The sequence below is a fragment of the Ceratotherium simum genome, chromosome 11 (genome assembly GCF_057802395.1).
Source record: "Ceratotherium simum simum isolate JZ-2026a chromosome 11, ASM5780239v1, whole genome shotgun sequence".
NCBI lineage: Eukaryota > Metazoa > Chordata > Mammalia > Perissodactyla > Rhinocerotidae > Ceratotherium > Ceratotherium simum.
Genome location: NC_141910.1, coordinates 13,290,719 through 13,318,379, shown reverse-complemented (window position 1 = coordinate 13,318,379; position 27,661 = coordinate 13,290,719). Strand labels below are relative to the sequence as shown.

The following is a 27,661-nucleotide window of genomic DNA, read 5'->3' as shown; positions in this document are numbered from 1 at the left end:
ACTTTATTTTTATTATTATTATTTTTTTTGAGGAAGATTGGCCCTGAGCTAACATCTGTTGCCAATCTTCCTTTTTTTCTTTTTTCTCCCCAAAGTCCCAGTACATAGTTATATATCATAGTTGTAGGTTCTTCTAGTTCTGTGTGAAGAAGCCGCCTCAGCATGGCTTGATGAGCAGTGAGTAGGTCCACACCCAGGATCTGAACCGCGGAACCCTGGGCTGCCGAGGCGGAGCACGCGAACTTAACTGCTATGCTGCAGGGCTGGCCCCATGAGACTTTTATTTTTTAGAGCAGTTTTAGGTTCATAGAAAACTTGAGTGGACAGTACAGAGATTTCCCTTCTACGTCCTGCCCCTATATGTGCACAGTTTCCTCTACTATCAACATCCCACACCAGAGTGTAGTTCATTTGTTACAATAGATGAACCTACATTGACATCCAAAGTCCATAGTTTACATTAGAGTTCACTCTTGATGTTGTACATTCTATAGGTTTTGACAAATGTGTAATGGCATGTAGCCACCAGTATAGTACCATATAAGGTTTCTCCACGTCTTTTCATGGCTTGGTAGCTCATTTCTTTTTAGTGCTGAATAATATTCCGTTGTCTGGATGTAACACAGTTTACTAAAGGATATCTCAGTTGCTTTCAAGTTTTGTCAATTATGAATAAAGCTGCTCTAAACATCCATGTGCAGGTTTTTGTGTGGACATGTTTTCAGTCCATTTGGGTCAATAACAAGGAGCATGATTACGAGATTGTATGCTAAGAGTATGTTTAGTTTTGTAAGAAACTGCCAAACTATCTTCCAAAGTGACCATACCATTTTGCATTCCCACCATCGTTCAGCAATGAATGAATGAAAGTTTCTGTTGCTCCACACCCTCGGCAGCATTCAGTATTGTCACTGTTTTGGATTTTGGACATTCTAGTAGGTGTGTAGTGGTGTCTCATTGTTTTAATTTGTGGTTCCTTAATGATATATGATGTTGGACATCTTTTCATATGCTTATTTTCCAGCTATATATCTTTTTTGGTGAGGTATCTGTTCAGATCCATTGCCCATTTTCTAATCGAGTTGTTTTCGCATCATTGAGTTTTAAAAGTTCTTTGTATATTTTGGTTAGCAATCCTTTATCAGATATGTGTTTCGCAGATATTTTCTCCCAGTCTGTGGGTTGTCTTCTCATTCTCTCAACATTGTCTTTCACAGAACAGAAGTTTTTAATTTTAGTGAGTCCAGCTTATCAATGATTTCTTTCAAGGATTGTGTCTTTGGTGTTGTACCTAAAAAGCCATCACCATACCCAAGGTCATCTAGGTTTTCTCCTATATTATCTTCTAGAAGTTTTATACTTTTTATAGTTTTGCATTTTACATCTGTGATCCCTTTTGAGTTAAATTTTGTGAAGGGTGTAAAATTTGTATCTAGATTTAGTTTTTGCATGTTGATGTCCAGTTGTTCCAGCACCATTTGTTGAAAAGACTATCTCTGCTCCATTATATTGCCTTTGTTCCTTTGTCAAAGATCAGTTGACCATAATTATGTGGGTCTATTTCTGGGCTCTATTCTGTTACAGTTATCTATTTGTTTGTTTTTTGTTTTTTTGCCAGTACTGCACTGTCTTGATTGCTGTAGCTTTACTGTAAGTCTTGAAGTCAGGTAGTATCAGTCCTCCCACTTCGGCTTTTTCAATTTTCTGTTGGCTATTCTGGGTCTTTTGCTTCTCCCTATAAACTTTAGAATCAGTTTATCAATATCTACAAAATAATTTCTTTGGATTTTGATTGGAATTGTGTTGAATCTGTACATCATGTTGGGAGGAATTAACGTGTTGACAATGTTGAGTCTTCCTAACCATGAACGTGGAATATCTGTCCATTTAATTAGTTCCTCTTTGATTTCTTTCATCAGAGTTTTATGGTTTCCCTTCAACAGATCTCATACATATTTGGTTAGATTTATACCTATTTAATTTTATCGGAGTGCTAATGTAAATGGTATTGTTTTTCATTTCAAATTCCATTTGTTCGTTGCTGGTATATAGGAAAGCCATTGACTTTTGCTCTTTTTTTTTTTGGTGAGGAATAGTAGCCCTGAGCTAACATCTGTTGCCAATTCTCCTCTTTTTGCTGAGGAAGATTGGCTCTGGGCTAACATCTGTGCCCATCTTCCTCTACTTTATATGGGACGCCACCACAGCATATCTTGGTAAGTGGTGCGTATGTCCACACCTGGAATCTGAACCGGCAAACCCTGGGCTGCTGAAGCGGAAGTCGCGAGCTTAACCACTACACCACCGGGCCGGCCTCTGCTCTTTTTTTAACGCTCAAGAATCATCCACAGGTGCCAGCCGGGTGGTGAAGCGGTTAAGTGCGTGCACTCCAGTGGCCTGGGTTCCACAGGTTTGGATCCTGGGTGCGCACCGATGCACTGCTTGTCAAGCCGTACTGTGGGGGGCGTCCCATATAAAGTAGAAGAAGGTGGGCATGGATGTTAGCACAGAGCCAATCTTCCTCAGCAAAAAGAGGAGAATTGGCATCAGATGTTAGCTCAGGGCTAATCTTCCTCACACACAAAAAAAGAAAAAATTAAAAAGAATCATCCACAGAATCTCTGTGCATCCACTTTTTGAAAGTGGAGTATTTGGAAATCTAATTATTGTTGAATTGTCTGTTTCTCCCTTAATTTCTGTCAGTTTTTATGTAAGGTATTTTGGGGCTCTGACGTTAGGTGCATATATATTTTTAATTGTTATGTATTCTTGATGGATTGACCCTTTTATCATTTTGAAATGTCCCTCTTTATCTTTTTTTTTAAATTGAGGTCATAATAGTTTATAACATTGTGAAATTTCAGTTGTACATTATTGTTTGTTAGTCACCATATAAATGTGCCTCTTTACTCCTTATGCCCACCCCCCAAACTCCGTCCCCTCTGGTAGCCACTAGTTTGTTCTCTTTGTCCGTGTGTTGGTTTATCTTCCACATATGAGTGCAGTCATTCGCTGTTTGTCTTTCTCTGTCTGGCTTATTTCGCTTAACATAATACCCTCAAGGTCCATCCATGTTGTTGCAAATGGGATGATTTTGTCTTTTTTTATGGCTGAGTAGCATTCCATTGTATATATATACCACATCTTCTTTATCCATTCATCTGTTGGCAGTACTCTGGTTGCTTCGACGTCTTGGCTATTGTGAATAATGCTGCAATGAACATAGTTCTGCATAAGTCTCTTTGAGTTGCTGATTTCAAGTTCCTTGGATAGATACCCAGTAGTGGGACAGCTGGGTTGTATGATAATTCTATTTTTAGTTTTTTGAGAAATCGCCGTACTGTTTTCCATGGTGGCTGCACCAGTTTGCGTTCCTACCAGCAGTGTATGAGAGTTCCCTTTTCTCCACATCCTCTCCAACATTTGTTATTTTTTATCTTGGTGATTATAGCCATTCTAATGGGTGTAAGGTGATATATCAGTTAGTTTTGATTTGCATTTTCCTGATGATTAGTGATGTTGAACATCTTTTCATGTGCCGATTAGTCATCTGTATATCTTCTTTGGAAAAATGTCTGTTCATATCCTCTGCCCATTTTTTGATTGGGTTGTTTGTTTTTTGTTGTTGAGTTGTGAGTTCTTTATATATTTTGGAGATTAACCCCTTGTCAGATGTATGATTTGCAAACATTTTCTCCCAGTGGGTAGGTGGTCTTTTCATCTTGTTCCTGGTTTCCTTTGCCTTGCAGCAGCTCTTTAGTCTGATGAAGTCCCACTTGTTGATTTTTTCTTTTGTTTCTCTCGCCAGGGGAGACATGGTATTCAAAAAGATTCTTGTAAGACTGATGTCAAAGAGTGTACTGCCTGGATTTTCTTCTAGGAGTTTTATGGTTTCAGGTCTTACCTTCAAATCTTTGATCCGTGAAATGTCCCTTTTTATCTTGAGTAACATTTTTTTTGTTTTAATATGTTTTGTCTTGATATTACTATAGCCACTTGACCTCTTTTATGATTGTTTGCATAGTAAATCTTTTTTTCCATCCCTTTACTTTCAACCTGTTTGTATTTTTGAGCCTAAAGTGTGTCTCCTGTAGACAGCATATACTTGAATCTTGGTTTTCATGCAGTATAACACAATGTATGCCTTTGATTGGATTGTTTAATTCATTCACATTTAGTGCTATTGATATGTTTGGATTTTTTTTTTTTTAAAGATTTTATTTATTTATTTATTTTCCCCCCAAAGCCCCAGTAGATAGTTGTATGTCATAGCTGCACATCCTTCTACTTGCTGTATGTGGGATGCGGCCTCAGCATGGCTGGAGAAGCGGTGCGTCGGTGCGCGCCCGGGATCCGAACCCGGGCCGCCAGCAGCGGAGCGCGCGCACTTAACCGCTAAGCCACAGGCCCGCCCCGATATGTTTGGATTTATATCTGCCGATTAACTTTTTATTTCTATGTATCTCGTGTTTTTTTTGCTCCTTTGGTCATTTTTATATTGCATCTTTTGTATTAAGTAGATATTTTTCTCTTGTATCATTTTAATTCTAATGATTTTTAAAATTAAAATTGTTGACTTATTTTCTAGGGCTTACAATATGCATCTTAATTTATTAGAATCTGCTTCAGATTCCTTAGGACTTAGTTCCAAAGAAATATAGAAATTTTAGACCTATATAGCTCCATTCCCTACTCCCCTTTGAAAGCTATTGGTGTTACACGTATGTCTATATATGTTACATACTCAGCAATACATTATTATAGTTAATACCTGTATATTATGTGTTTTGAAGAATCAGAGAGAAGAGAGAATAACAAGTATGTGTTTGTAGAGTTTGTTGTGTTAACTTCTAAATTTTTTTTTTTCCCGCAAAGCCCCAGTAGATAGTTGTATGTCATAGCTGCACATCCTTCTAGTTGCTGTATGTGGGACGCGGCCCCAGCATGACCGGAGAAGCAGTGCGTCGGTGTGCGCCCGGGATCCGAACCCCGGGCCGCCAGTAACGGAGCGCGTGCACTCAACCGCCAAGCCAGGGGGCCGGCCCTGTATTAATTTCTTATTTTCCCTTTTTTGTACTCTTCATTTCTGCCTTTCTTTTGAGTTACCAGCTGGTGTCATTTCCTTACTCCAGTACAGCTCTGTTCCTGTTGACCTCCTTTGCTGTCATTGTCAAATATGTTTCTATATGTTATCGGGCTGACAGTACGATTAGGTATATGTTATTTCATACAGTTGCTTTTTAAATCAGTGAAGGGAAGAAAGCAGAAGAAATATGCAGTTATACTCTCTTTTGCAATTACCTGCAAAATTGCTTTGATTGGCACTCTGTTATTTTGCATAAATTTGAATTACTCTGTGGTGTCACTTGCTTTTATCCTAAAGAACTTCCTTTAGTATTTCTTGTAAGACAGATTCATTATCAACAAATTTTCATTTTGGTTTATCTGCAGATTAAAAATTTTTTTTTTATGTGAGGGAGATTAGCCCTGAGCTAACATCCGTTGCCAATCCTCCTCTTTTTGCTGAGGAAGATTGGCCCTGGGCTAACATCCGTGTCCATCTTCCTCTACTTTATATGGGACGCCACCACAGCATGGCTTGACAAGCAGTACGTCAGTCTGTGCCCCCGGTCTGAATCATGGGCCGCTGAAGTGGAGTGCGCGAACTTAACTGCTATGCCACCAGGCCGGCCCCTAAAAATTTTTTTAAAATTTTAATTGTGGTAACATAGTTATAACATAAAATTTACCATCTTAACCATTTTTAGGTGTACACCTTAATAATGTTAAATACATTAACATTGTTGTGCAAACAATCTCCAGAACTCTTTTCATCTCACAAAACTGAAACTCTATACCCATTAAACAACAACTCTCCATTCCACCTCACCCCAGCCCCTGGCAACCACCATTCTACTTTGTGTTTCTATGAATTTGCTTTTCTGGTACCTCATTTAAGTGGAATCATACAGTATTTGTTACTTGTGACTGGCTTATTTCGCTTAGTTTAATGTCCTCAGGGTTCATCCGTGTTGAAGCCTGTGACCAGATTACCTTCCTTTTTAAAGCTGAATAATATTCCATTGTATGTATATACCACATTTTGTTTATCCAATTATCAGTTTTGTAAGAGTTTTATAGTTTTAGGTCTTCTATTTAGATCTTTGATCCATTTTGAGTTAATTTTTGTATATGGTGTTAGGTAAGGGTCTAATTTCATTCTTTTGCATGTGGATATCCAGTTTTCCCAGCACCATTTGTTGAAAAGACTGACCTTTTCCCATTGAGTGGTCTTGGCACCCTTGTCCTAAATCATTTGTCCATATATGTGAGAGTTTATTTCTGGGCTCTCTATTCTACTTCATTGGTCTATTTGTCTGTCTTTATGTCTGTACTACACTCATGTAATTACTGTAGCTTTTTAATATACTTAAAAATCAGGTAGTGTGAGTCCTCTGACTATTCTTTTTCGAAATTGTCTTGGCTATTTGGGGTCCCTTGAGATTCCATATGAATTTTAGGATAGGTTTTTCTATTTCTACAAAAAAATGCCACTGGGATTTTGATAGAGATTACATTGGATCTTTAGATTATTTGGATAGTATGGACATCTTAATATTAAGTCTGCCAGTTCCTGAACATGGGATGCCTTTCCATTTATTTGCTTTTTAAAAAAATTTTTTTAGTAATATTTTGTAGCTTACAGTGTACAAGTCTTTTGCCTTCTTAGTCAAGTTTATTCCTAAGTATTTTATCCTTTCTAATGCTATTGTAAATAGAGCTGTTTTTGTAATTTCCTTTTTGAATTGTTTATTGTTAGTGTATGGAAATGCAACTGATTTTTGCATGTTGATTTTGTATCTTGCAACTTTGCTGAATTCAAGTTCTAACACAACTCATATGCATGTGGAATATTTAGAGTTTTCTACACATGAGATCATGTCATCTGTGAATAGAGATAATTTTACTTCTTCCTTCCTTTCTAATTTGGATGCTTTTTATTTTTCTTGCCTAATTGCTCTGGCTAGGACTTCCAGTACTGTGTTGAATAGAAGTGGCAAGAGTGGGCATTCTTGCCTTGTTCCTGATCTTAGAGGAAAAACTTTCAGTTTTTTACCATTGAGTATGTTGTTAGTTGTGCGCTTTCATAAATGGCCTTTATTATGTTGATATAGTTTCCTTCTATTCCTAGTTTGTTGAGTGTTTTTATAATGAAAGAGTGTTGAATATTGTCAAATGCTTTTTCTGTATCAATTGAGATGATCATGTGGTTTTGTCCTTCATTCTGTTAATGCAAGGTATTACACTGATTGAGTTTATATGTTGAACCATCCTTGCATTCCAGGGATAAATCCCACTTGATCGTGGTGTATAATCCTTTTAATGTGCTGTGAATTCTGTGTGCTAGTATTTTGTTGAGAATTTTTGCATCAGTATTCATCAGGGATATCGGTCTGTAGTTATCTTTTCTTTTAGTGTTTTCATCTAGCTATCTTGTATCAGAGTAATGCAGACCTCATAGAATGAGTTAGAAGTGTTCTCTCCTCTCCAGTTTTTGGGAAGAGTTTCAGGAAGATTGGTGTTAATTCTTTAAATGTTTGGTATAATTCTGCAGTGAAGCCCTCTGGTCCCTGGCTTTTCTCTATTGGGAGGTTTTTGATTACTGATTCAATCTCCTTGCTAGTTATTGGTTTGTTCGGATTTTCTGTTTCTTCATGATTCAGTCTTGGTAAGTTGTGTGTTTCTAGGAATTTTTGTGTTTCTTCTTGGCTATCCAATTTATTGGTGTACAGTTGTTCATAGTATTCTCTTCTTTTTTCTGTGGCATTGGTTGTAATATTCCCTCTTTCATTACTAATTTTATTTTTGAATCTTCTTTTTTTTCTTAATCAGTCTAGCTAAGTGGTTGTCAATTTTGTTGATCTCTTAAAGAAAACAACTTTTAGTTTCATTAATTTTTTTTTTCCTGTTCACTATTTTGTTTATCAGTACTCTAATCTTTATTATTTTTTTCCATCTGCCTGCTTTAGGTTTAGTTTGTTCTTCTAGTTCCTTGAGGTATCAGTTAGGTTGTTGATTTGAGATCTTGCTTTTTTTTAATGTACGCATTTACAGCTTTAAACTTCCCTCTTAGCACTGCTTTCACTGCATCTCATAAGTTTTGGTATTTTGTGCTTTCAATTTCATTTGTGTCAAAGTATTTTCTAATTTCCTTTGTGACTTCTTGTTTGACCCATGGGTTTTCTAATAGTGTAGTGTTTAATTTCCACGTGTTTGTGGAATTTCCAGTTATTCTTATGCTGTTGTTTTTTAGTTTCATTCCGTTGTGATTGGAAAAGATTCTGAGTATGATTTTAATCTTCTTGAATTTGTTAAGGCTTGTTTTGTGGCCCAATGTCCATGTGTACTTGAGAATGTGTATTCTGCTGTTGTTGAGTGGAATGTTCTGTATATGTGTGTTAGGTCCAATTGGTCTGTAGTGTTGTTCAGTTCCTCTATTTCCTTATTGTTCTTTTGTCTGATTGTTCTATCCATTATTGAAAGTGGGGTATTGAAGTCTCTTAATATTATTGTGTTGCTATGTATTTCTCCCTTCAATTCTTTCAAAGTTGTCTCCTTAATTTAGGGGCTTTGAGATTGGGTGCATAAATACTTATAATTGCTATATCTTCTTGGTGAATTGACCTTTTTTTCATTATAAAATGTCCTTCTTTGTCTCTTATAACAGTTTTTGATTTAAAATCTATTTTGTCTGATGTTAATATAGCCACTCCTGTGCTCTTTTGGTTACCATTTGCATGAAATATCTTTTTCCAGCCTTTCATTTTCAGCCCCCTTGTCCTTAGATCTAAAGTGTTTTTCTCACAGACAGCATATAGTTGGAAGACCACTAACTTTGAATATTAAAGACTGACTCACAGAAGGACTCTTTAAAACTGTTAATTTATATGACAAGACATTTAATCTCAGATGAGAGAGTTGCTGATGACAACTGCTTAGTTTTGAAGCATTCATCTTAAGAATCCTGCTTCATGTATTTGGTTTACACCACTATCCAGAAGCAACTGTGGGAAAGCTGGTCAAACATATGGGACTGTATTAGAAATTAGTTTCTTTGACGAAGTCTAAACAGTCAGGTAGGTAATAAAAATAAGAAGTTCTGAAAAAAAAATAAGTTCTGGGAAATGGGTTTTTTAATAAGAACTTTTCTTTTAACATTTAATTTTAACCTTTGGGTTTTCTTTGAACTGATAAAAGTGAGGGAGAGTGTTCTTTTTCTCACACATTGCGTTAGTTGTCAAAGTGCTAGTTTCTTAATATTGTATCATTAGTTTTCTACAAATATCCTAATGAATTGAATTCGTTTTTGTAAGCTGTTGTGAATTAGCTATTTTCAAAGGCAAGACCCCATGCTCCACATCCAGCATTATTTAGCTGCAATGAATAGCCATTTTGAACATTTATTTGGCATTCTTCTTTCCTGGAGGGCTCAAAGAAGACAAACTGTGCCAAAACATTGGCTGTATTCTTATATATTTGGGTATTTCAGATTGCCAAAATGAATTTACAAAACTACTTTCTTTGCTTTTTATTCTTTATCCCTTAAAAATTGCCATTGAAGCAAGGTGGGTGTGCTTCTTGGTGCTCTACCTTTTGAAAAACCTTTTGGAAGAGTTGATACCTTAGAAGTCTTTTAGTTATTGAATAGACTTCAAATTAAGCTGGCCTTTCTGTGACCAAAAGCACATTGTTGTAAGTGCTATGTAAAAATGTTTTGTTAGTGTAGTAACAGTGTTTTAATTCTGGAAAAAGTCTAATGACTTTGGGTTTTCTTCAGAGGCTCTTTCAACATTTGTGGTTATTAATATTTTGTTAGCATTCATCTTTTCTTTACTCATTACTGCCTGTCTTACTTTTATCTCTTCTTTTTTTATGAATATTGTGTCTTTATCTCTTTGAGGATCTGAGATATTCTTATTTTAAAATCTTTTGAAAGTATAGTTTGTAATCTCATTTTCATCAGGAGTGTTGTGTTGTTTTGTGTTTTGGTGTACCTTTCCCTAGCTCCTGTTTTGTGGTTGTCTCTGCCTTGCCCCGTGTGGCTGCTTCTTTAGAAGGAGGTCTTATATTGGAAGCTTTGGGTCCTTATTTTCCAGGGATATTGGGGAAAAATCTCAAGAACCAGTCCCTGAAGCAGCCTGTGACTTGACGTAGGTCGTTTTTGTTTGATGCCTCTAATCTTTTCCATTTGCATTGCTTCAGCCTTGGGCAGCAGTCACAGCTTTTATTGCCTTCTTTCACAGGTGGGAGAACCCTGCTTCAATCCCTGATTTCACAAAATGAGCCTACTTTTGTTCCCATTGTCCATGCTATGTGATGATTTTAGTTCCTATTATTAGGGTTAATTTCTTAGGTGCCTCAAGCAGTAAGATTATAAAACAGATAACTTGCTTGTTTCTGCTTGCTTCTTTTACTTTTAGGGGGTATAGGAGATTAAGGAACTGCTGTGGTTTATTGGAAAGTGTGTTGAGTCCTAAATGGGTAACCTTAAGTCTCTGTTTCCTTATTTTTAAGTGGACAATAATTTGGACAGTGGTTGTGAAGTTGAAATGTTATTATGTATGTGAAAGTGCTTTATAAACTGAGAATATAATCTAAATGTTTGATTTTGTTTATCATTGTTTAATCATAGTGATTGTGTTACTACTTTATTTAAATCTGCTTTTGATTTTCAGGTTGTTCCATTGACCTCTCATGTTTGGCAACAGCCATTATATCAAGACAATAGTAGAACACAGATTTCTGATACTAATGTGGTCTCTTTGGGTTCTGAGGATGGTCAGTTATGACTTGTGTTACTGGCAAACTTTCTTTTCATAAGCAGCATGAGAAATTCTGATTTAGCTGTGAAGAATGGAAAGAGGAGAATTACTTTAATATTCCTTTTTTCTAATAGATCTTTGGCAACCTTCATTATATAGAACAGCAGTTCACTTTTTTTTTTTGTCTCAGGACTCCTTTACATTTTTCAAAAGTATTTTAAAGAGCTTTTACTTATATGGGTTATCTATATTGATATTTGGCTTACTAGTAATTAAAACATTTACAAAATATTTATTTTAAAATAACAAACCCATTACATATTAACATAAATAATGTATTTTTTTATTGATGTTTTAATAGTTTTTTTAACATTGTGAAATTTTGGATTGTACATTTTTGTTTGTCCATCACCATACATATGACTCCCTTCACCCCTTTTGCCCACCCCCCACTCCCATTGCCCCTGGTAACCACAATACAGTTTTCTCTGTCCATGTGTTGGTTTATATTCCACATATGAGTGAGATCATACAGTGTTTGTCTTTCTCCTTCTGGCTTACTTCACTTAACATAATACCCTCCAGGCCCATACATGTGGTTGCAAATGGGACGATTTTGTCTTTTCTTATGGCTGAGTAGTATTCCATTATATATATATAATATATATATTATATATATATATAATAGCCACTTCTTGGCTATGGTGAATAATGCTGCAATGAACATAGGGGTGCATAAGCCTCTTTGGATTGTTGATTTCAGGTTCGTTGGATAGATTCCAGTAGTGGGATGGCTGGGTCATAGGGGATCTCTATTTTTAATTCTTTGAGGAATCTCCATACCGTTTTCCATAGAGGCTGCACCAGTTTGCATTCCCACCAGCTGTGTATGAGGGTTCCTGTTTCTCCACATCCTCTCCAACACTTGTTGTTTTTTGTCTTGGTGATTATAGCCATTCTAACAGGCATGAGGTGATATCTTAGTGTTGTTTTGATTAGCATTTCCCTGATGATTAGTGATGTTGAACATCTTTTCATGTGCCTATTGCCCATCTGTGTATCTTCTTTGGAGAAGTGTCTGTTCATTTCCTCTGCCCATTTTTTGATCGGGTTGTTTGTTTTTTTGTTGTTCAGTTGTGTGAGTTCTTTATATATTATGGAGATCAACCCCTTGTCAGATGTATGTTTTGCAAATATTCTCTCCCAGCTGGGGGGTTGTCTGTTCATCTTGATTCCGGTTTCGTTTGTCTTATACAAGCTCTTTAATCTGATAAAGTCCCACTTGTTTATTTTTTCTTTAGTTTCCCTAGTCTGGGTAGGCACGTCATCCGAAAAGATTCCTTTATGACCAATGTCAAACAGTGGGTTGCCTATATTTTCTTCTATGAGTTTTATAGTTTCAGGTCTCACCTTCAGGTCTTTGATCCATTTTGAGTTAATTTTTGTGAATGGTGATAGCAGATGGTCCACTTTTATTCTTTTGCATGTGGCTGTCCAGTTTTCCCAACACCATTTATTGAAGAGACTTTCCTTTCTCCATTGTATGTTCTTAGCACCTTTGTTGAAAATTAGCTGTCTGTATATGTGTGGTTTTATTTCTGGGCTTTCAGTTCTGTTCCATTGATCTGTGTGTCTGTTTTTGTACCAGTACCATGCTGTTTTGATTACTATTGCTTTGTAGTATGTTTTGAAGTCAGGGATTGTGATGCCTCCTGCTTTGTTCTTTTTTCTTAGGATTGCTTTAGCTATTTGGGGTCTTTTGTTGCCCCATATAAATTTTAGTATTCTTTTTTCTATTTCTGTGAAGAATGTCATTGGGATTCTGATTGGGATTGCATTGAATCTGTAGATTGCTTTAGGTAGTATAGACATTTTAACTATGTTTATTCTTCCAATCCATGTGCATGGGATATCTTTCCATTTCTTTATGTCATCATCGATTTCTTTCAATAATGTCTTGTAGTTCTCATTGTATAGGTCATTCACTTCCTTGGTAAGATTTATTCCTAGGTATTTTATTCTTTTTGATGCAATTGTAAATGGTATTATCTTTTTGAGCTCTCTTTCTGTTAGTTCATTATTAACATACAGAAATGCAACTGATTTTTGTAGATTGATTTTGTACCCTGTGACTTTGATGTAGTTGTTGATTATTTCTAATAGTTTTCCAACGGATTCTTTAGGGTTTTCTATATATGAAATCATGTCATCTGCAAATAGTGAGAGTTTCACTTCTTTGTTACCTATTTGGATTCCTTTTATTCCTTTTTCTTGCCTAATTGCTCTGGCCAAAACCTCCAGTACTGTGTTGAACAGGAGTGCTGAGAGTGGGCAGCCCTGCCTCGTTCCTGTTCTCAGAGGAATGTCTTTCAGTCTTTCCCCGTTGAGTATGATGTTGGCTGTGGGTTTGTCATAAATAGCCTTTATTATGTTGAGGTACTTTCCTTCTATTCCCATTTCCTTGAGAGTTTTTATCATAAATGGATGTTGTATCTTGTCAAATGCCTTCTCTGCATCTATTGAGATGACCATGTGGTTTTTATTCTTTGTTTTGTTGATGTCATGTATCACGTTGATTGATTTGCAGATGTTGAACCATCCCTGCGTTCCTGGTATAAATCCCACTTGATCATAGTGTATGATCTTTTTAATGTATTGCTGTATTCGGTTTGCCAGTATTTTGTTGAGGATTTTTGCATCTACGTTCATCAGTGATATTGGCCTGTAATTTTCCTTCTTTGTATTGTCTTTGTCTGGCTTTGGTGTCAGGGTGATGTTGGCCTCGTAGAATGATTTAGGAAGTGTTCCATCTTCCTCTATTTTTTGGAATAGTTTGAGAAGGATGGGTATTAAATCTTCTTTGAATGTTTGGTAAAATTCACCAGAGAAGCCATCTGGTCTTGGACTTTTATTTTTTGGGAGGTTTTTGATTACTATTTCAATCTCTTTACTTGTGATTGGTCTATTCAGATTCTCCATTTCTTCTTGGTTCAGTTTTGGGAGGTTGTATGAGTCTAAGAATTTATCCATTTCTTCTGGATTGTCCAATTTGTTGGCATATAATTTCTCATAGTATTCTCTTATAATCCTCTGTATGTCTGTGGTATCCGTTGTAATTTTTCCTCTTTCATTTCTAATTTTATTTACTTGAGCCTTTTCTCTTTTTGTCTTAGTAAGCCTGGCTAAGGGTTTGTCGATTTTGTTTATCTTCTCAAAGAACCAACTCTTTGTTTCATTAATCCTTTCTACTGTTTTTTTGGTCTCAATTTCATTTATTTCTGCTCTGATTTTTATTGTTTCTCTCCTTCTGCTGACTTTGGGCTTTGTTTGTTCTTCTTTTTCTAGTTCTGTTAGGTGTAATTTAAGGTTGCTTATTTGGGCTTTTTCTTGTTTGTTAAGGTGGGCTTGTATTGCTATGAGTTTCCCTCTCAGGACCGCTTTATCATACCATATGATTCGGTATGGCATATTTTCATTTTTGTTTGTTTCCAGATAGTTTTAGATTTCACCTTTAATTTCATCAATGATCCACTGGTTGTTCAGTAGCATGTTGTTTATTCTCCACATTTTTGTCACTTTCCCAGTTTTTTTTCCGTGGTTGATTTCCAGTTTCATAGCATTATGGTCTGAAAAGATGCTTGTTATGATTTCAATCTTCTTAAATTTATTGAGGCTTGCTTTGTTTCCCAACATATGGTCTGTCTTTGAGAATGTTCCATGCGCGCTTGAGAAGAATGTGTAGTCAGCTGTTTTCAGATGGAGTGCTCTATATATGTCTACTAGGTCCATCTCATCCAGTTTTTCATTTAAGTCTACTATTTCTTTATTGACTTTTTGTCTGGATGATCTATCCATTGATGTAAGTGGGGTATTAAGATCCCCTACTATTATTGTGTTGTTGTTAATGTTTCCTTTTAGGTTTGTTAATAGTTGCTTTATGTACGTTGGTGCTCCTGTACACTCCTGTATGTTGGGTGCATATATATTTATAAGTGATATGTCTTCTTGGTGGAGTGTCCCTTTTATCATTATGTATTTCCCTTCTTTGTCTTTCTTAACCTGTTTTATCTTGAAGCCTACTTTGTCTGATATGAGTATGGCAACACCTGCTTTCTTTTGTTTGCCATTAGCTTGGAGTATTGTCTTCCATCCTTTCATTCTGAGCCTGTGCTTGTCTTTAGTGCTGAGATGTGTTTCCTGGAGGCAGCATATTGTTGGGTCTCGCTTTTTAATCCATCCTGCCACTCTGTATCTTTTGATTGGAGAGTTCAATCCGTTTACATTTAGGGTAATTATTGATATATGAGGGCTTAATGTTGCTGTTTTGTCACTTATTTTCTGGTTCTTTTGCATTTCCTTTGTTTCTTGTCCCATTTGTTTCGGACTGCCAATTCAGTTTGGTTGTTCTGTCTTATGACTCTTCTAGTTTTCTCTTTGTTTATCATATGTGGTTTTGTTTTGATTATTTGTTTAGTGGTTACCTTGAGGTTTGTGTAAAAAATCTTGTGTATGAGATATTCCATTATCTGATGGTCTCCTTTTTCCTTATACTAAGTCAATTCAATCACTTTCCTCTTCCCCTTCTAAGTCGTTCTTGTTATACCTTATTCTGTCTTGTGTTGTGGGTTTTTGTCTTTCAGTATTTTCAATATATCATTCCAGTCTCTCCTAGCCTGTAAAGTTTCTGTTGAGAAATCTGCTGAGAGCCTGATGGGAGTTCCTTTGTACGTTATTTTTTGTTTTTGTCTAGCTGCCCTTAATATTGTTTCTTTGTCATTGTCTCTGGCTATCCTTACCACTAGGTGTCATGGAGAGGGCCTTTGCCTGTTGATATATATAGGTGACCTGTTGGCTTCGCTTACTGGTATTTCCTGCTCCTTCCCCAGATTTGGGAAATTCTTAGCTATTATTTCCTTGAATAGGCCGTCTGTTCCCCTTTCCCTCTCTTCTCCCTCAGGAATACCTATAATTCTTATGTTACATTTCCTAATAAGTCAGATATTTCTCGGAGACTTTCTTCATTTCCTTTTAGTCTTAGTTCTCTCTCCTTTTTCATCTGGAGCATATCTGTATTCCTAGCCTCTAAAATGCTAATTCTTTCCTCCATATTGTCAGCTCTGTTCTTTAAAGATTCCAGATTCTCCTTTATCTTCTCCATTGTGTTCTTCATCTCCATCAGCACTGATTTGTTTTTCTTTATGATTTCAATCTCTTTTGTGAAGAAACTCCTAATCTCATTGAATTGTTTGTCTGTGTTGTCTCATATTTCGTTGATTGTTTTTATGATAGCTATTTTGAAATCTCTGTTGTTTAGATTATGGATTTCTGTGTCTTCAGGGTTGGTTTCTGGGTGCTTGTCATTTTCCTTCTGGTCTGGTGATTTCATGTATCTTTGCATTGTGGTTCCTGTGTTGGCTTTGTTTTTCCTCATCCTGGAAATCTCTGGTTGCAATTTCCACCCACCGCCACTGTGTGGTGATAAAGGGCTGTGTAATCTAAGCCCCCTGTGCTCTGCCGTGGTTTTTCTTCTGAGATCCACGGGTCTGATCGCTTGGTCTGGTCTGGTCGGCTGAGCTGCAGGGTCCGGTTTGCGGGGATGGGGAGGGCTCTCTCTTTTGCCCTCTGGGTCCTTGGCGTGGGGGGCTTCTCGTTTGCCCCTGGTTATCTGCTCTCTGGGGTGCTCAGATGTTGATGGTAGCCCTGTGGCTCTTCTGAGTCCTCTGTGTGTACGTTTCCCACCAGCTGAGAGAGCCGTAAGAGCTATGGTTTCCCCGCCGAGGGCCACCCCTCCCCCCTCTCTGGGAGCCGCACATACTGGAATTGCTGATCTGACAGGGAGGGAGAGGAGTTCTCCTTACCTCTTCCTGCTTCCTCCAGGGCCCAGCACCTTCCCCTCTCAGATGTGCGGCAGTGTGGATCTTTCCGATCTAGCTTTTCACTGTCTGGGATTCCGTTGTTGGTCTGTAACTGTTGCTTTTGTTGTATCTTATGGGGGAAGAGTTCATGGGAAGGCTCACTCCGCCATGATGCTGACGTCACTGTAAATAATGTATTTTAAAATGAAAAATTACTATTTTTCAAAACAAAAATATTAGTTGGAAGAGTGTCATTGTTTTACATTTTTGCATATCTCTTTAATGTCAGGCTTGATAGAAGACAGTTGGTGTATTATATAGGGTTCTCCAGAAAAATAGAACCAGTAGGAGACATACACATACATACATACATACAAATATACAGTCATGTGCTGCATAACAATGTTTTGGTCAACGACAGACTGCATATACGATGGTGGTCCCATAAGATCAGTACCATATAGCCTAGATGTGTAGTAGGTTATACCATCTAGTTTGTGTAAGTACACTCTATGATGTTTGCACAACGATGAAATTGCTTAATGACATTTTTCTCAGAACGTATCCCTGTTGTTAAGCAACACATGACTACATATATATATTAGAGAATTGGCTCATGTGATTATGGAGGCTGAGAATTCCCAAGATCTTCAACATGGACCCTCAGGAGAGCTGTTAGTGTAGTTCCAGTCTGAATCCAAAGGCTTGAGAACCAGAAGAACTGATGATGTAAGTTCTAGTCAAGTCTCAATGCCCAGGGACCAGGTCAGCTGATGGTGTAAATTCTACTATGGGTCTAAGTCCAAAGGCAGGAGAAGACCATCAGGCAGAAAGAGGGAATTCTCTCCTGTTCAGCTTTTTGTTCTGTTCAGGCCTTTAATGGATTGGATGAGACCTGCCCACATTGGGAAGGGCAGTGTGCTTTACTCAGTCTGTGGATCAGATGTTAATCTCATCCAGACACACATTCACAGACACACCCAGAATAATGTTTAACCAAATATGTGGGCAACCTGTGGCCCAGCCAAGTTGATGCGTAAAACTAACCATCACAACTGAATTCTCCTGTCTGCTTCTGCATTTAATCCATTGGGATATATTGTTTTCATATCAGATTTCTTCTAGTATCTTTAATTTCCTCTAAATTGCAGTCATTATCCATTAGGTGCAAGATATGGAGGAAGGAGATTTGCAGTCACCAAGGAAAAGGGGTTAAGAGAAACCCTGATGAGAAAAAGCACAGTACTTTGGAGTCATTAAATGGAAAGGGGATTTTGTTATGGGTTTAATTGTGTCCCCCAAAATGATGTGAAGTCCTAATCCCCAGTACATCAGAATGTGACCTTATTTGGAAATAGAGTGAGTGCAGATATAATTATTTGGGTTAAGATGAGATCATACTGGAGTAGGATGGATCCTTAACCCAATATGACTGGTATTTTTGTGAGAGGAGAGCACCATGTGAAGAGAGAAACACACGTGAAGAAGTCAGCATGTGAAGTCAGAGGCAGGGATTGGACGTATGCTGCCACAAGCCAAGGAATGCCTAGGGCTATTAGAAGGTAGAAGAGGTTAGGAAGGATCCTCCGCTAGAGGCTTTAGATGGAGCATGGCCCTGGCAACACCTTGATTTTAGACTTCTAGCCTCCAGAATTGTTGTGAGAAAATAAATTTCTGTTGTTTTAAGCCGCCAGTTTGTGTAATTTTGTTATGGCAGCCCTAGCAAGCAAATACAAGGATATATCCCTAAATAATTTAATATTCTCTGAGGTCATGTTTATGGTAGAGCACAGTCCAAAAATAGATGTCTTCCTTTTATCCCTGTCTTATAAAGTATAAACCATAGCTCTTTATTTCTGTAGCTCTTTATTTCTGCCTTTATGCCTATGTTCCTCAGAATAGCTGGAACATTATGCCACGTTCTAATTCTCTCTCCTCTTTTCTCCTTTTAGTTGTTCTGCTCATTCCTCCTTGTTGCTGTCGTCTGAGTTACCTCTCTTTAGTCATTGCAAACTATAGCACTTGCTACACTGTCCTCTTTTAGTTTCTTGCACTTCAGTTTGCATTACCCATCCAATGCCTGAAACTCTCAGATCTTTAATCTAACCTGCAGAGATCTTTTCCTCCACTCCTCCTCCCAGCCTTCTACCCATACTTGATTACTCATCCATGGTCACAGTGTAGACCTTGTCATTTCCAGCAACTTGAGTACAAATGTCTCATCCTTTGTTCCCCTCCAGCTACTGCCCCATTTAATATTCTACTCCCTGTCAAGTAAAATTTTCAAGAGTCGTCTACATTTTCTGTCTCCATTTCCTGATAGTGTACCCTCATTTTTTTAGAGTCAGGTTTATTTAGATATAATTTAAATACAGCAAAATTCACTCTTTTATGTGTACAGTTTGGTCAACTTTGACAAATATATACAGTCATATAACCACTACCACATTTGAGATATACGAGATTGCCATCATCCCCCAAAAATTTACTTGTGCCTCTTTGTAGTCAGTCATCTCCCCCATCCTTAGTCCCTGGCAACAACTGATCTGATTTCTGTCCCTATAGCCTTTCAGAAGTGTAGTGTGTAGACTTTTGAATCTGGCTTCTTTCGCTTGGTACATGCTTTTGAGATTCATTTATGTTGTTGCATGAATCAGTGATTTGTTTTTTCTAAATTTTTTATTGCTGAGTAGTATTCCACTCATGTACAGCTTTTTAGGTGGACAAATGATTTCATTTCTCTTGGGTAAATACCTAGGAATGGGGTTGTTGGTTGATAACGGTTAATTGTATGTTTAACATTATAAGAAAGTGCCAAAGTGTTTTCCAAAGTGCCTGTACCATTTTGCATTCCCCACATGTATGAGAGTTCTAGTTGCTTTGCATCCCTGTCAGCTCTTGATATTGTCAGTTTTCTTTTTTAATTTTAGCCATATAGGTGTATTATGGTGTTTCATTATGGTTTTAATATGCATTTTCCTAATGACTAATGATGATGTACATCTTTTTGTACAATATATCATCCATGTTTCTTCTTTAGTGAAGGATCTGTTTAAATCTCTTCTCCATTTTTTATGGCTGATTTGTTCCATTTGTTGAGTGTTGAGAGTTCTTTATTCTGGATGCAAGTACTTTATCAAATATGTGTTTTGCAAATATTTTCTCCCAGTCAATGCTATTTCTTGGAATTCTCTTATCTGTCTTTTGAAGAGCAGAAGTTGTAATTTTGATGAAGTTGTTTTATTGATTTTTTTTTTTTGTGGCTTGAACTTCTTGTGTCCCATGGGAGAAATTTTGGCCTAACCCTAGGTTACAACGATTTTCTCCTATGTTTTTTTCTTGAACAGGATTTCTCAACCTTGATGCTTTTGACATATTGGGCCAGATAATTCTTTATTGTGTGGGGCTGTCCTGTGTATCGTAACATGTTTAGTGGCATCCTTGGCCTCTGCCCACTAGATACCAGTAATATTTCCCCATGTTGTAACCATCAAAAACGTCTCTAAACATTGCCAAATGTCTCATGGTTGAGGGAAGTGGGGGTGTTAAAATCTTTCCCAGTGAGAACCACTATGTCTGAAGTTTTATAGTTTTAGGTTTCATATTTATATATGATCCATTTTGAGTTAGTTTTGGTATATGGTGTGAAGTAAGGGTCTAGCTCCATTTTCTTACATATAAATAAATATCTAATTGTTATTCCAAAACCATTTGCTGAAAATACTATCTTTTTCTCCAGTGAATTTCTTGGCTTCTTTATCAAAAATAGATTGACCATATGTGTGTGGATCTATTTCTGGACTTTTCATTTCATTGATTTATGTATCTCTCCTCACGCCAATACTACAACTCATAATTACTGTACTGCCTTGAAATCAGGTAGGGTGAGTTCTCCCGCTTTGTTCCTCTTTTTAAAAATGGTTATATTTATGCTAGATTCTTTGAATTTCTATATAAATTTTAGAATCATCTTTTCAATTTCTGTTTAAAAACCTTGCTGCAATTTTGGTTAAGATTGCCTTGAGTCTATAAATCAATTTGGAGAGAATTGACATCTAAACAATGTTGAGTTCTCTAATCCACAGACACAACAGTTTTTTCACTTTTATTTAGGTCTTTAATTTCTTCATCAATGTTTTGTTGTCTTTGGTGTACCAAACACGACAATGTTTGTGTTAGACTTACTGGTATTTTTAAAAATTTCAATTTCCTATTGTTCATCATAAGTATAGAGAAATACAACTGACTTTTTGTATTGACCTTGTGTCCTATGACCTTGCTAGTCTCATTTACTAGTTCTAGTACTAGCTCTTTTGTAGATTCTATAGGACTTTCCATGTAGACAGTCATATCAACTGTATTTTTTAAAAATATATATGCGTTATATCACTGGCTAGGATCTACTTATTCTTCTACTTGATCTACTTTGTGTTCTGACCTCAACTCTGAAAACAAGTGTCACCAACAACGTTTATGTAGCTGAATACAGTGAACACTTTTCTGTCCTCATTTTAGGAGCAATAAATAGTGTTTGACACCACTAACCATTGCATAACTTCTTAAAATTATTTTCTTTCTTGGCTTCTTCTGGTTTTCTTTCTTCTCTGGCTATTCTCTCTCAGTTTCCGTTGCTGCTTTATTTTCCCCTGTTAAACCTCAAAATCAAAGATCATAAGCTGTGGACCTGAATGTGGCCCAAATGTGGTTTGCAGAAAAAGAAAATTTTGGCACAATGTTTTAAAAATTTTGAAATAGAAGCACTGTAGGGCCGGCCCCATGGCTTAGCGGTTAAGTGCCTGCACTCTGCTGCTGGCGGCCCGGGTTCGGATCCCGGGCGCGCACCGACGCACCGCTTCTCCCGCCATGCTGAGGCCGCGTCCCACATACAGCAACTAGAGGGATGTGCAGCTATGACATACAACTATCTACTGGGGCTTTGGGGGAAAAAAATAAAATAAAATTAGAACACTTTAAAGTGTGCATGCAGTGCTTAGTTGGCCACAGGTCCCAATACTCTCTAATTCCAGGCAGATTTACTCATTTCTGTTACCTCCTTGCCCCTATATACATTTGAGTTTTTGACTTCTGCTTGAAATGTTGGAATGTTTTGGTTCTCGTCTAGATTCAGGGCTTTAATGGTATCTGTATACTTAAAAATCGCAAATTTATATCTCCCTTAAAATTTTTTTACTTTACTTCTCCCTCAAAATTTGTTTATATTTATTCAGCTGCTTATTTGTCATCCCCTCTCACATCTGTCAAAATATTTAGAGATTTGAGGGTCTTTTTATATTAATTAAAAAAGTGTAATGCGGGCTGGCCTGGTGGTGTAGCAGTTAAGTTCGTGCGTTCTGCTTCGGTAGCCCAGGGTTCCCTGGTTTGGATCCTGGGCGCGTAGCTACTCACCACTCGTCAAGCCGTGCTGAGGCGGCGTCCCACATAGAAGAGCTATAACTCTACAACTATGATATACAACTATGTACTGGGGAGAAAAAAGAAAAAGAGGAAGATTGGCAATAGATGTTAGCACAGGGCCAATCTTCCTCAAAAGAAAAAAATGTAATGCAAAGAATCGTGTGATAGAAACATAGCAACAAAATATGCAGAAAGAAAAGAATGTTGAACAGAGATTTTTAAAAATTATATTTTATAATGGGAAATTATAAGAGTATGTTTGCATGGGGAGAGGATTGATCCAGTAGAGAGGGGAAATGGGTGAAGGAAAGTGGGAGAATCACATATAAGAAGGAAATCATTAAAAAAAATGGAATGAGATGGGAAGTCCTTTGATAAGTAGACAGACTCTTTTTTTTTTTTTAAGTCACAAGATGAAAATCTGGGTAGATAATGGGATTGTAGATCTGGTGGTAGGAAGATAAGAAGTTCCTCTCCTGCTATTCTCTTATTGAAGTAGGAGATGAGGTCATCAGTTGAAAAGAAGGAAGGAGAGTTCAGTAGTTCTGAGGGGAGAAGATATAAAGTAGTCATTTTAGTGAGTCAACTCACCAAGAAAATATAGTAGGATTTCCAGGCAATGCTGAGTGCTCTTGAGGTTTAATATCATCATTTTAAAGGAAAACCAGTCTGGGTGTGTGTTTTCTTTAGCAGTGTGCTGCTGCTTGGATTCAGACGAGAAGTTTCAACAAGAACTGAGCTTTTGCTGGGCAAATAGGATAATGGGAGAAAAGGGCAAGAAAGTTAAAAATGTTTGCAAGGCAGTGATTATAAGGATGACTATGAACTCTCAGAATGATAAAGAGGGATATACAGATAAGAAAGGAATTGTGAAAAGCGTATATGTGATAGGATAGTTGTCTTCATGAGGTTAAAGAATTATTGCAGTTGAGGAGCTAGAGTAGAGTAAGTGATCTGTGGAGGTCAGAGGATAGGTAGGAGAGCAAAAGGATACGTCTTTCATCAGTAGTGAGGAATAAACCATGAGACCAGCTCAAACCATGGTCAAGGGGGCTGAGAAATGAGTCAGGGTCTAGAGATTTTGCTGTACTGAGAGTTACAAAATGACTGGAATTCCCCTGCTTTAAGACCCTTCATGGCTCACTATCCCCTACAGAATGGAGTGCTCTCAAAAGAAAAAATTTAAAATTAATCATTCTCATATTCCTTTTATTTTCAAGTATTAAAAATGTAAAAAGCATGTTTTCAATAGCAATTTGATGCTATGGATTTGACTAATTTATCCAGCATAGAAGGGACTGAGATATTTTGGAATGGTGAAGGTCTACTGTTCCATAACCCCACAAGCCATAGATGAATAGTATTAACTTCTCTCAAATTTTTTTTCTCTGTGTATATTTATATAACTGATAATTAGGTAGTAGATAGTTGTGTATCTTTCTTTTTTTAACTTATGAGACAGCACTTGGTTAATGAATTTTAAACACTGGAAATGACTCTTCAAAGACAGAAGTCTTGTTTGAAAATGTTTGTGAAAATCTTTCTGAATTGTAATATATCTTTTTATGGATTCTGGGTCATTTGGAAATGAAATAAAAATCTGTATTCTCTTAAAAAACATTTGAGTTTGTCAAGAAATAAGAGTCCAGTAATAGACTATTTACAGATAATGAAAATCAATACATTATGTATCTAAGCATGTAGGTTGCAATCAATGCAATGTCATCTCATCTTTTTATTTAAATAAATAGATAAATGTAAAATGAAATTGATTCGTTATTTAACCAAAGATTTTAGATAAAGAATGAAAAACTACAAGTAGAGGAAACATGGTAAAGAGAAAAACAGACGTAATTAAGTTAGAAAATATAATAAAATTGTTAAGTTCGAGGTAGAAAAAATGGATACATTCCTAGCAAATCCAGTCAAGAAAAAAAACCTTTATGAAATAGCCTTAATATAAACCTATCAAAGCTTATAGGGGTGGATTGGTACTACTAAGGAAATTGAGAATGTTACAAAGTACCAGCTATCAAAAAGGTTTCTAGACATAATGGATTCACTGGTGAAATCTTTTATATTTTTAAGGAAAATTGAATTTCCTTGTATAAAATAAATATAGAACAACTTTGAACAAGGTTAAAAAACAAAGCAAGCCATTCTAAAATACTGATTAATTGGGGCTGGCCTGGTGGCGCAAGCGGTTAAGTGTGCGCTCTGCTGCGGCGGCCCGGGGTTCGCTGGTTAGGATGCCAAGTGCGCACCGACGCACCGCTTGGCAAGCCATGCTGTGGCGGCATCCCATATAAAGTGGAGGAAGATGGGCATGGTTGTTAGCCCGGGGCCAGTCTTCCTCAGCAAAAAAAAAGAGGACGATTGGCAGATGTTGTTAGCACAGGGCTGATCTTCCTTACACACACACAAAAAAATACTGATTAATCTTATTATGACTGTATATGAGTGAAGATGTTAAAGACTACGTTAGGAAATATGATTAAAAGTGTGATCTATAGCTATCAAGTAAGAAATGTGAAGATGTTGCAATATAAAGAAATTTATTGCTATACTTTATCAGATTTAATTGGGAAAAAAAGATGCTATAATGTAGTTTGATCAGATTTAGTGCTCATTCCTAATAAATTAATTAAATATGAAAATAAAAGAATACTTTCATAACATGATAGGAAGAATATTCTTAATTATTAACCAATACTAAATTTAAAAGGAAAATGCTTATAAAACTGGTTATCATTAGTATTTAATTCAACTTTGCTTCTTAGTGTGGTCTGTGGATTGGTGCCAGTCCATGAATTGCTTATTACTGGTCTGTCAAGAGAGAAGTACAAGAATTGAGAGGAAGTGTTTAAAAACTTTTGTAGTAATTTGACAGTAATTTTATGTTATTTTAGAACTAGGAATCAGACATTTGGGCTTATGTTTTGTATATTTTAAATTTCATTTTTCTAGTTATTTTTACTAGTTTATTATTTTTATTTACTTATTACTTTTTATTAGTATTTTAATAAAATATCAGTCTGTGATGAATTGGAAGTAGGAAAACTCACCCTTCCCAGAGATATTTTGAGAAGCTTTGCTCTGAGTCATGCCACTGAAGTAAGAGTAAACATTTGAAAGAGACAAATGTATCACTAGTCCATGGATGATATGGTAATATTATATAAAAGAGAGGAGCCAAGAGTCCACTAGAAACTAGTATAACTTTAAGAATTTAGTAAAGTGGTCACATGTAGAGGATATTGTAGCTTTAGGTTTGGAAAATTTTTTTGTTTTTTAAAATCAAATTGTAAGATTTCATCATTTAGGACCAAATTTATTGAACTAACTGTTAAGGAAGAGTAGAAATGCCAGTGATTCAATACATTAAAAGATGGGTAGTAATGAGAAGAGATCCAAAATGTAGTTAATATTGTGAAAAACATAGAAAGCTTTCCTTTTTCCAGACTTTGATGAGAATGTCATCAAATAGGAAGCTGTATGCTGTGTGAGTGGACGTGTTAATCTAAATGTTAATATGTATGGTAACTCAGTTCATGACTTAACATGTTTTCCTTCAAAATTATTGTTTTAGAGAACAGAATCTTGGCATTGTCTTCCTCAAGAAATGGACTCTTCTCACATCTTGGATACAACCCAGACCAGGTTTAATGTGAAAGAGGAAGGGACTGAAGTGACAGACTTCTCCTCTCTGGAGGAAGGTATATTGACCCAATCAGAAAGTCAAGTAAAGGAACCCAACAGAGATCTATGTTCTCCATTGCTAGGTAGTGCCTCTTTATTTTTAACCAGTAGTGATACCTCACATTTGTAAAATACTTTTAGGAACTGCAAGTCCTGCATCTAAATCCTTTCTTGAGGGTCAGCCTGGTGGCGTAGTGGTTAAGTTTGTGTGCTCTGCTTTGGCGGGCCGGAGTTCACAGGTTTGGATCCCAGGCATGGACCTACACACTGCTCATCAAGCCATGCTGTGGCAGCGTCCCACATACAAAATAGAGGAAGATTGTTATGGATGTTAGGTCAGTGACAATCTTCCTCAAGCAAAAAAGAGGAAGATTGGCAACAGATGTTAGCTCGGGGCCAATCTTCCTCACCAAAAAAAAAAAAAAAAAAACCCAGAAAAAACGCTTTCTTGAGTTGAGGAGCTCTGTAGAGCCATATTCAAAGGTATTAGCTTAATATTCATTTTCCATGCTGGCTAGCTAGTCTAGTTATGTTAAATGTACAGTTGCCTCTCATTTTCTCTTGCCCTATTGCTCACTGAAGGCAGAAAGGTGATAGCTTCCTCTAGTGGGTGTGCCTCCTCAGTCCTGAATTTGTGGAGTTTTTCTTGGGGTAAACCATATATTATCCTTCATCTACTTCTCTTAGCAGTAGAGACTGCGTGATCCTTAAAAAACAAACAAAAAACAAATATCCATGCTTACCTCACTAGTGTCTGAGAATTAGTTAAGGCATATGTTATTATGCTCAGTTTTCAGATCCAAAAATTGAGATAAAGAGGTTAAATGACTTGTCTGAGGTAGATCTTACTGGTTTTCTCTGTTTCATATGGAACTGATTTATTAGCTCTTTACCAATGGTAAACTTTAAGTACCTTTCACATAGATAGATGTACTGTTACTACTACTTTGGATCATTGCAAATATAGAAGAATGCTTAACCAATATGGTAGTTTCATTTTTTTCTCATGCCTAAATCATAATTCAGACAAATATTATTTTGTTTGTCCTTCTGTTTTCTTCAGATTTTTTTTTCCCCAAAAATTGGAAAAAATGCAACAACCACCTTTTTTAGCATTAGCCTTTGCGGGCCGGCCCCGTGGCTTAGCGGTTAAGTGCTCACGCTCCACTATTGGCGGCCCCGGGTTCAGATCCCGGGCGCGCACCGATGCACTGCTTCTCCGGCCATGCTGAGGCCACGTCCCACATACAGCAACTAGAACGTTGTGCAACTATGACATACAACTATCTACTCGGGCTTTGGGGAAAAAAAAGGAGGAAGATTGGCGATAGATGTTAGCTCAGAGCTGGTCTTCCTCAACAAAAAAGGAGGAGGATTAGCATGGATGTTAGCTCAGGGCTGATCTTCCTCACAAAAAAAAAAAAAAAAGAATTAGCCTTTGTCAGGGGAATGAGATTCAGTCATGAAGTTGTCTTGTCAGTTTTGTAAAGGAGCATGAATAGGAGTTAATTCAACAAATTCTTTTCAAACATAAGCTAAAGCTATCCAAATCAAGATATTAGTGCCAATGCATTCTATGATGTGGATCATCAAAGTCAATTTTGGTTTCAAATTTTAAGGAAGATGTTGATAACATTAGAATTCCTTTGTGGGAGGAAATGATTATAATAGATGAAAGAAAACTTTGCTATAGTATTTGAAGAGCTGTTGTGCTAAAGAGGAAGTGACTTCTTTTTCTTTCTTTTGTTTTTTGTTTTTTGTGAGGAGATCAGCCCTGTGCTAACATCTGCCAATCCTCCTCTTTTTTTTGCTGAGGAAGACTGTCCCTGGGCTAACATCCATGCCCATCTTCCTCCTCTTTATATGGGA

The 27,661-nt window shown here is 36.8% G+C and overlaps 1 protein-coding gene across 1 annotated transcript in view; it reads left to right on the top strand.

Moving 5' to 3' along the window:
• The window catches only part of ALMS1 (ALMS1 centrosome and basal body associated protein), a 226,413-nt gene that overhangs the window by 6,199 nt on the left and 192,553 nt on the right, over nt 1-27,661 (top strand). The window contains 1 exon segment of the mRNA XM_087436571.1: nt 25,683-25,875. Within this exon segment, the coding sequence (XP_087292697.1) occupies nt 25,683-25,875 (193 nt within the window).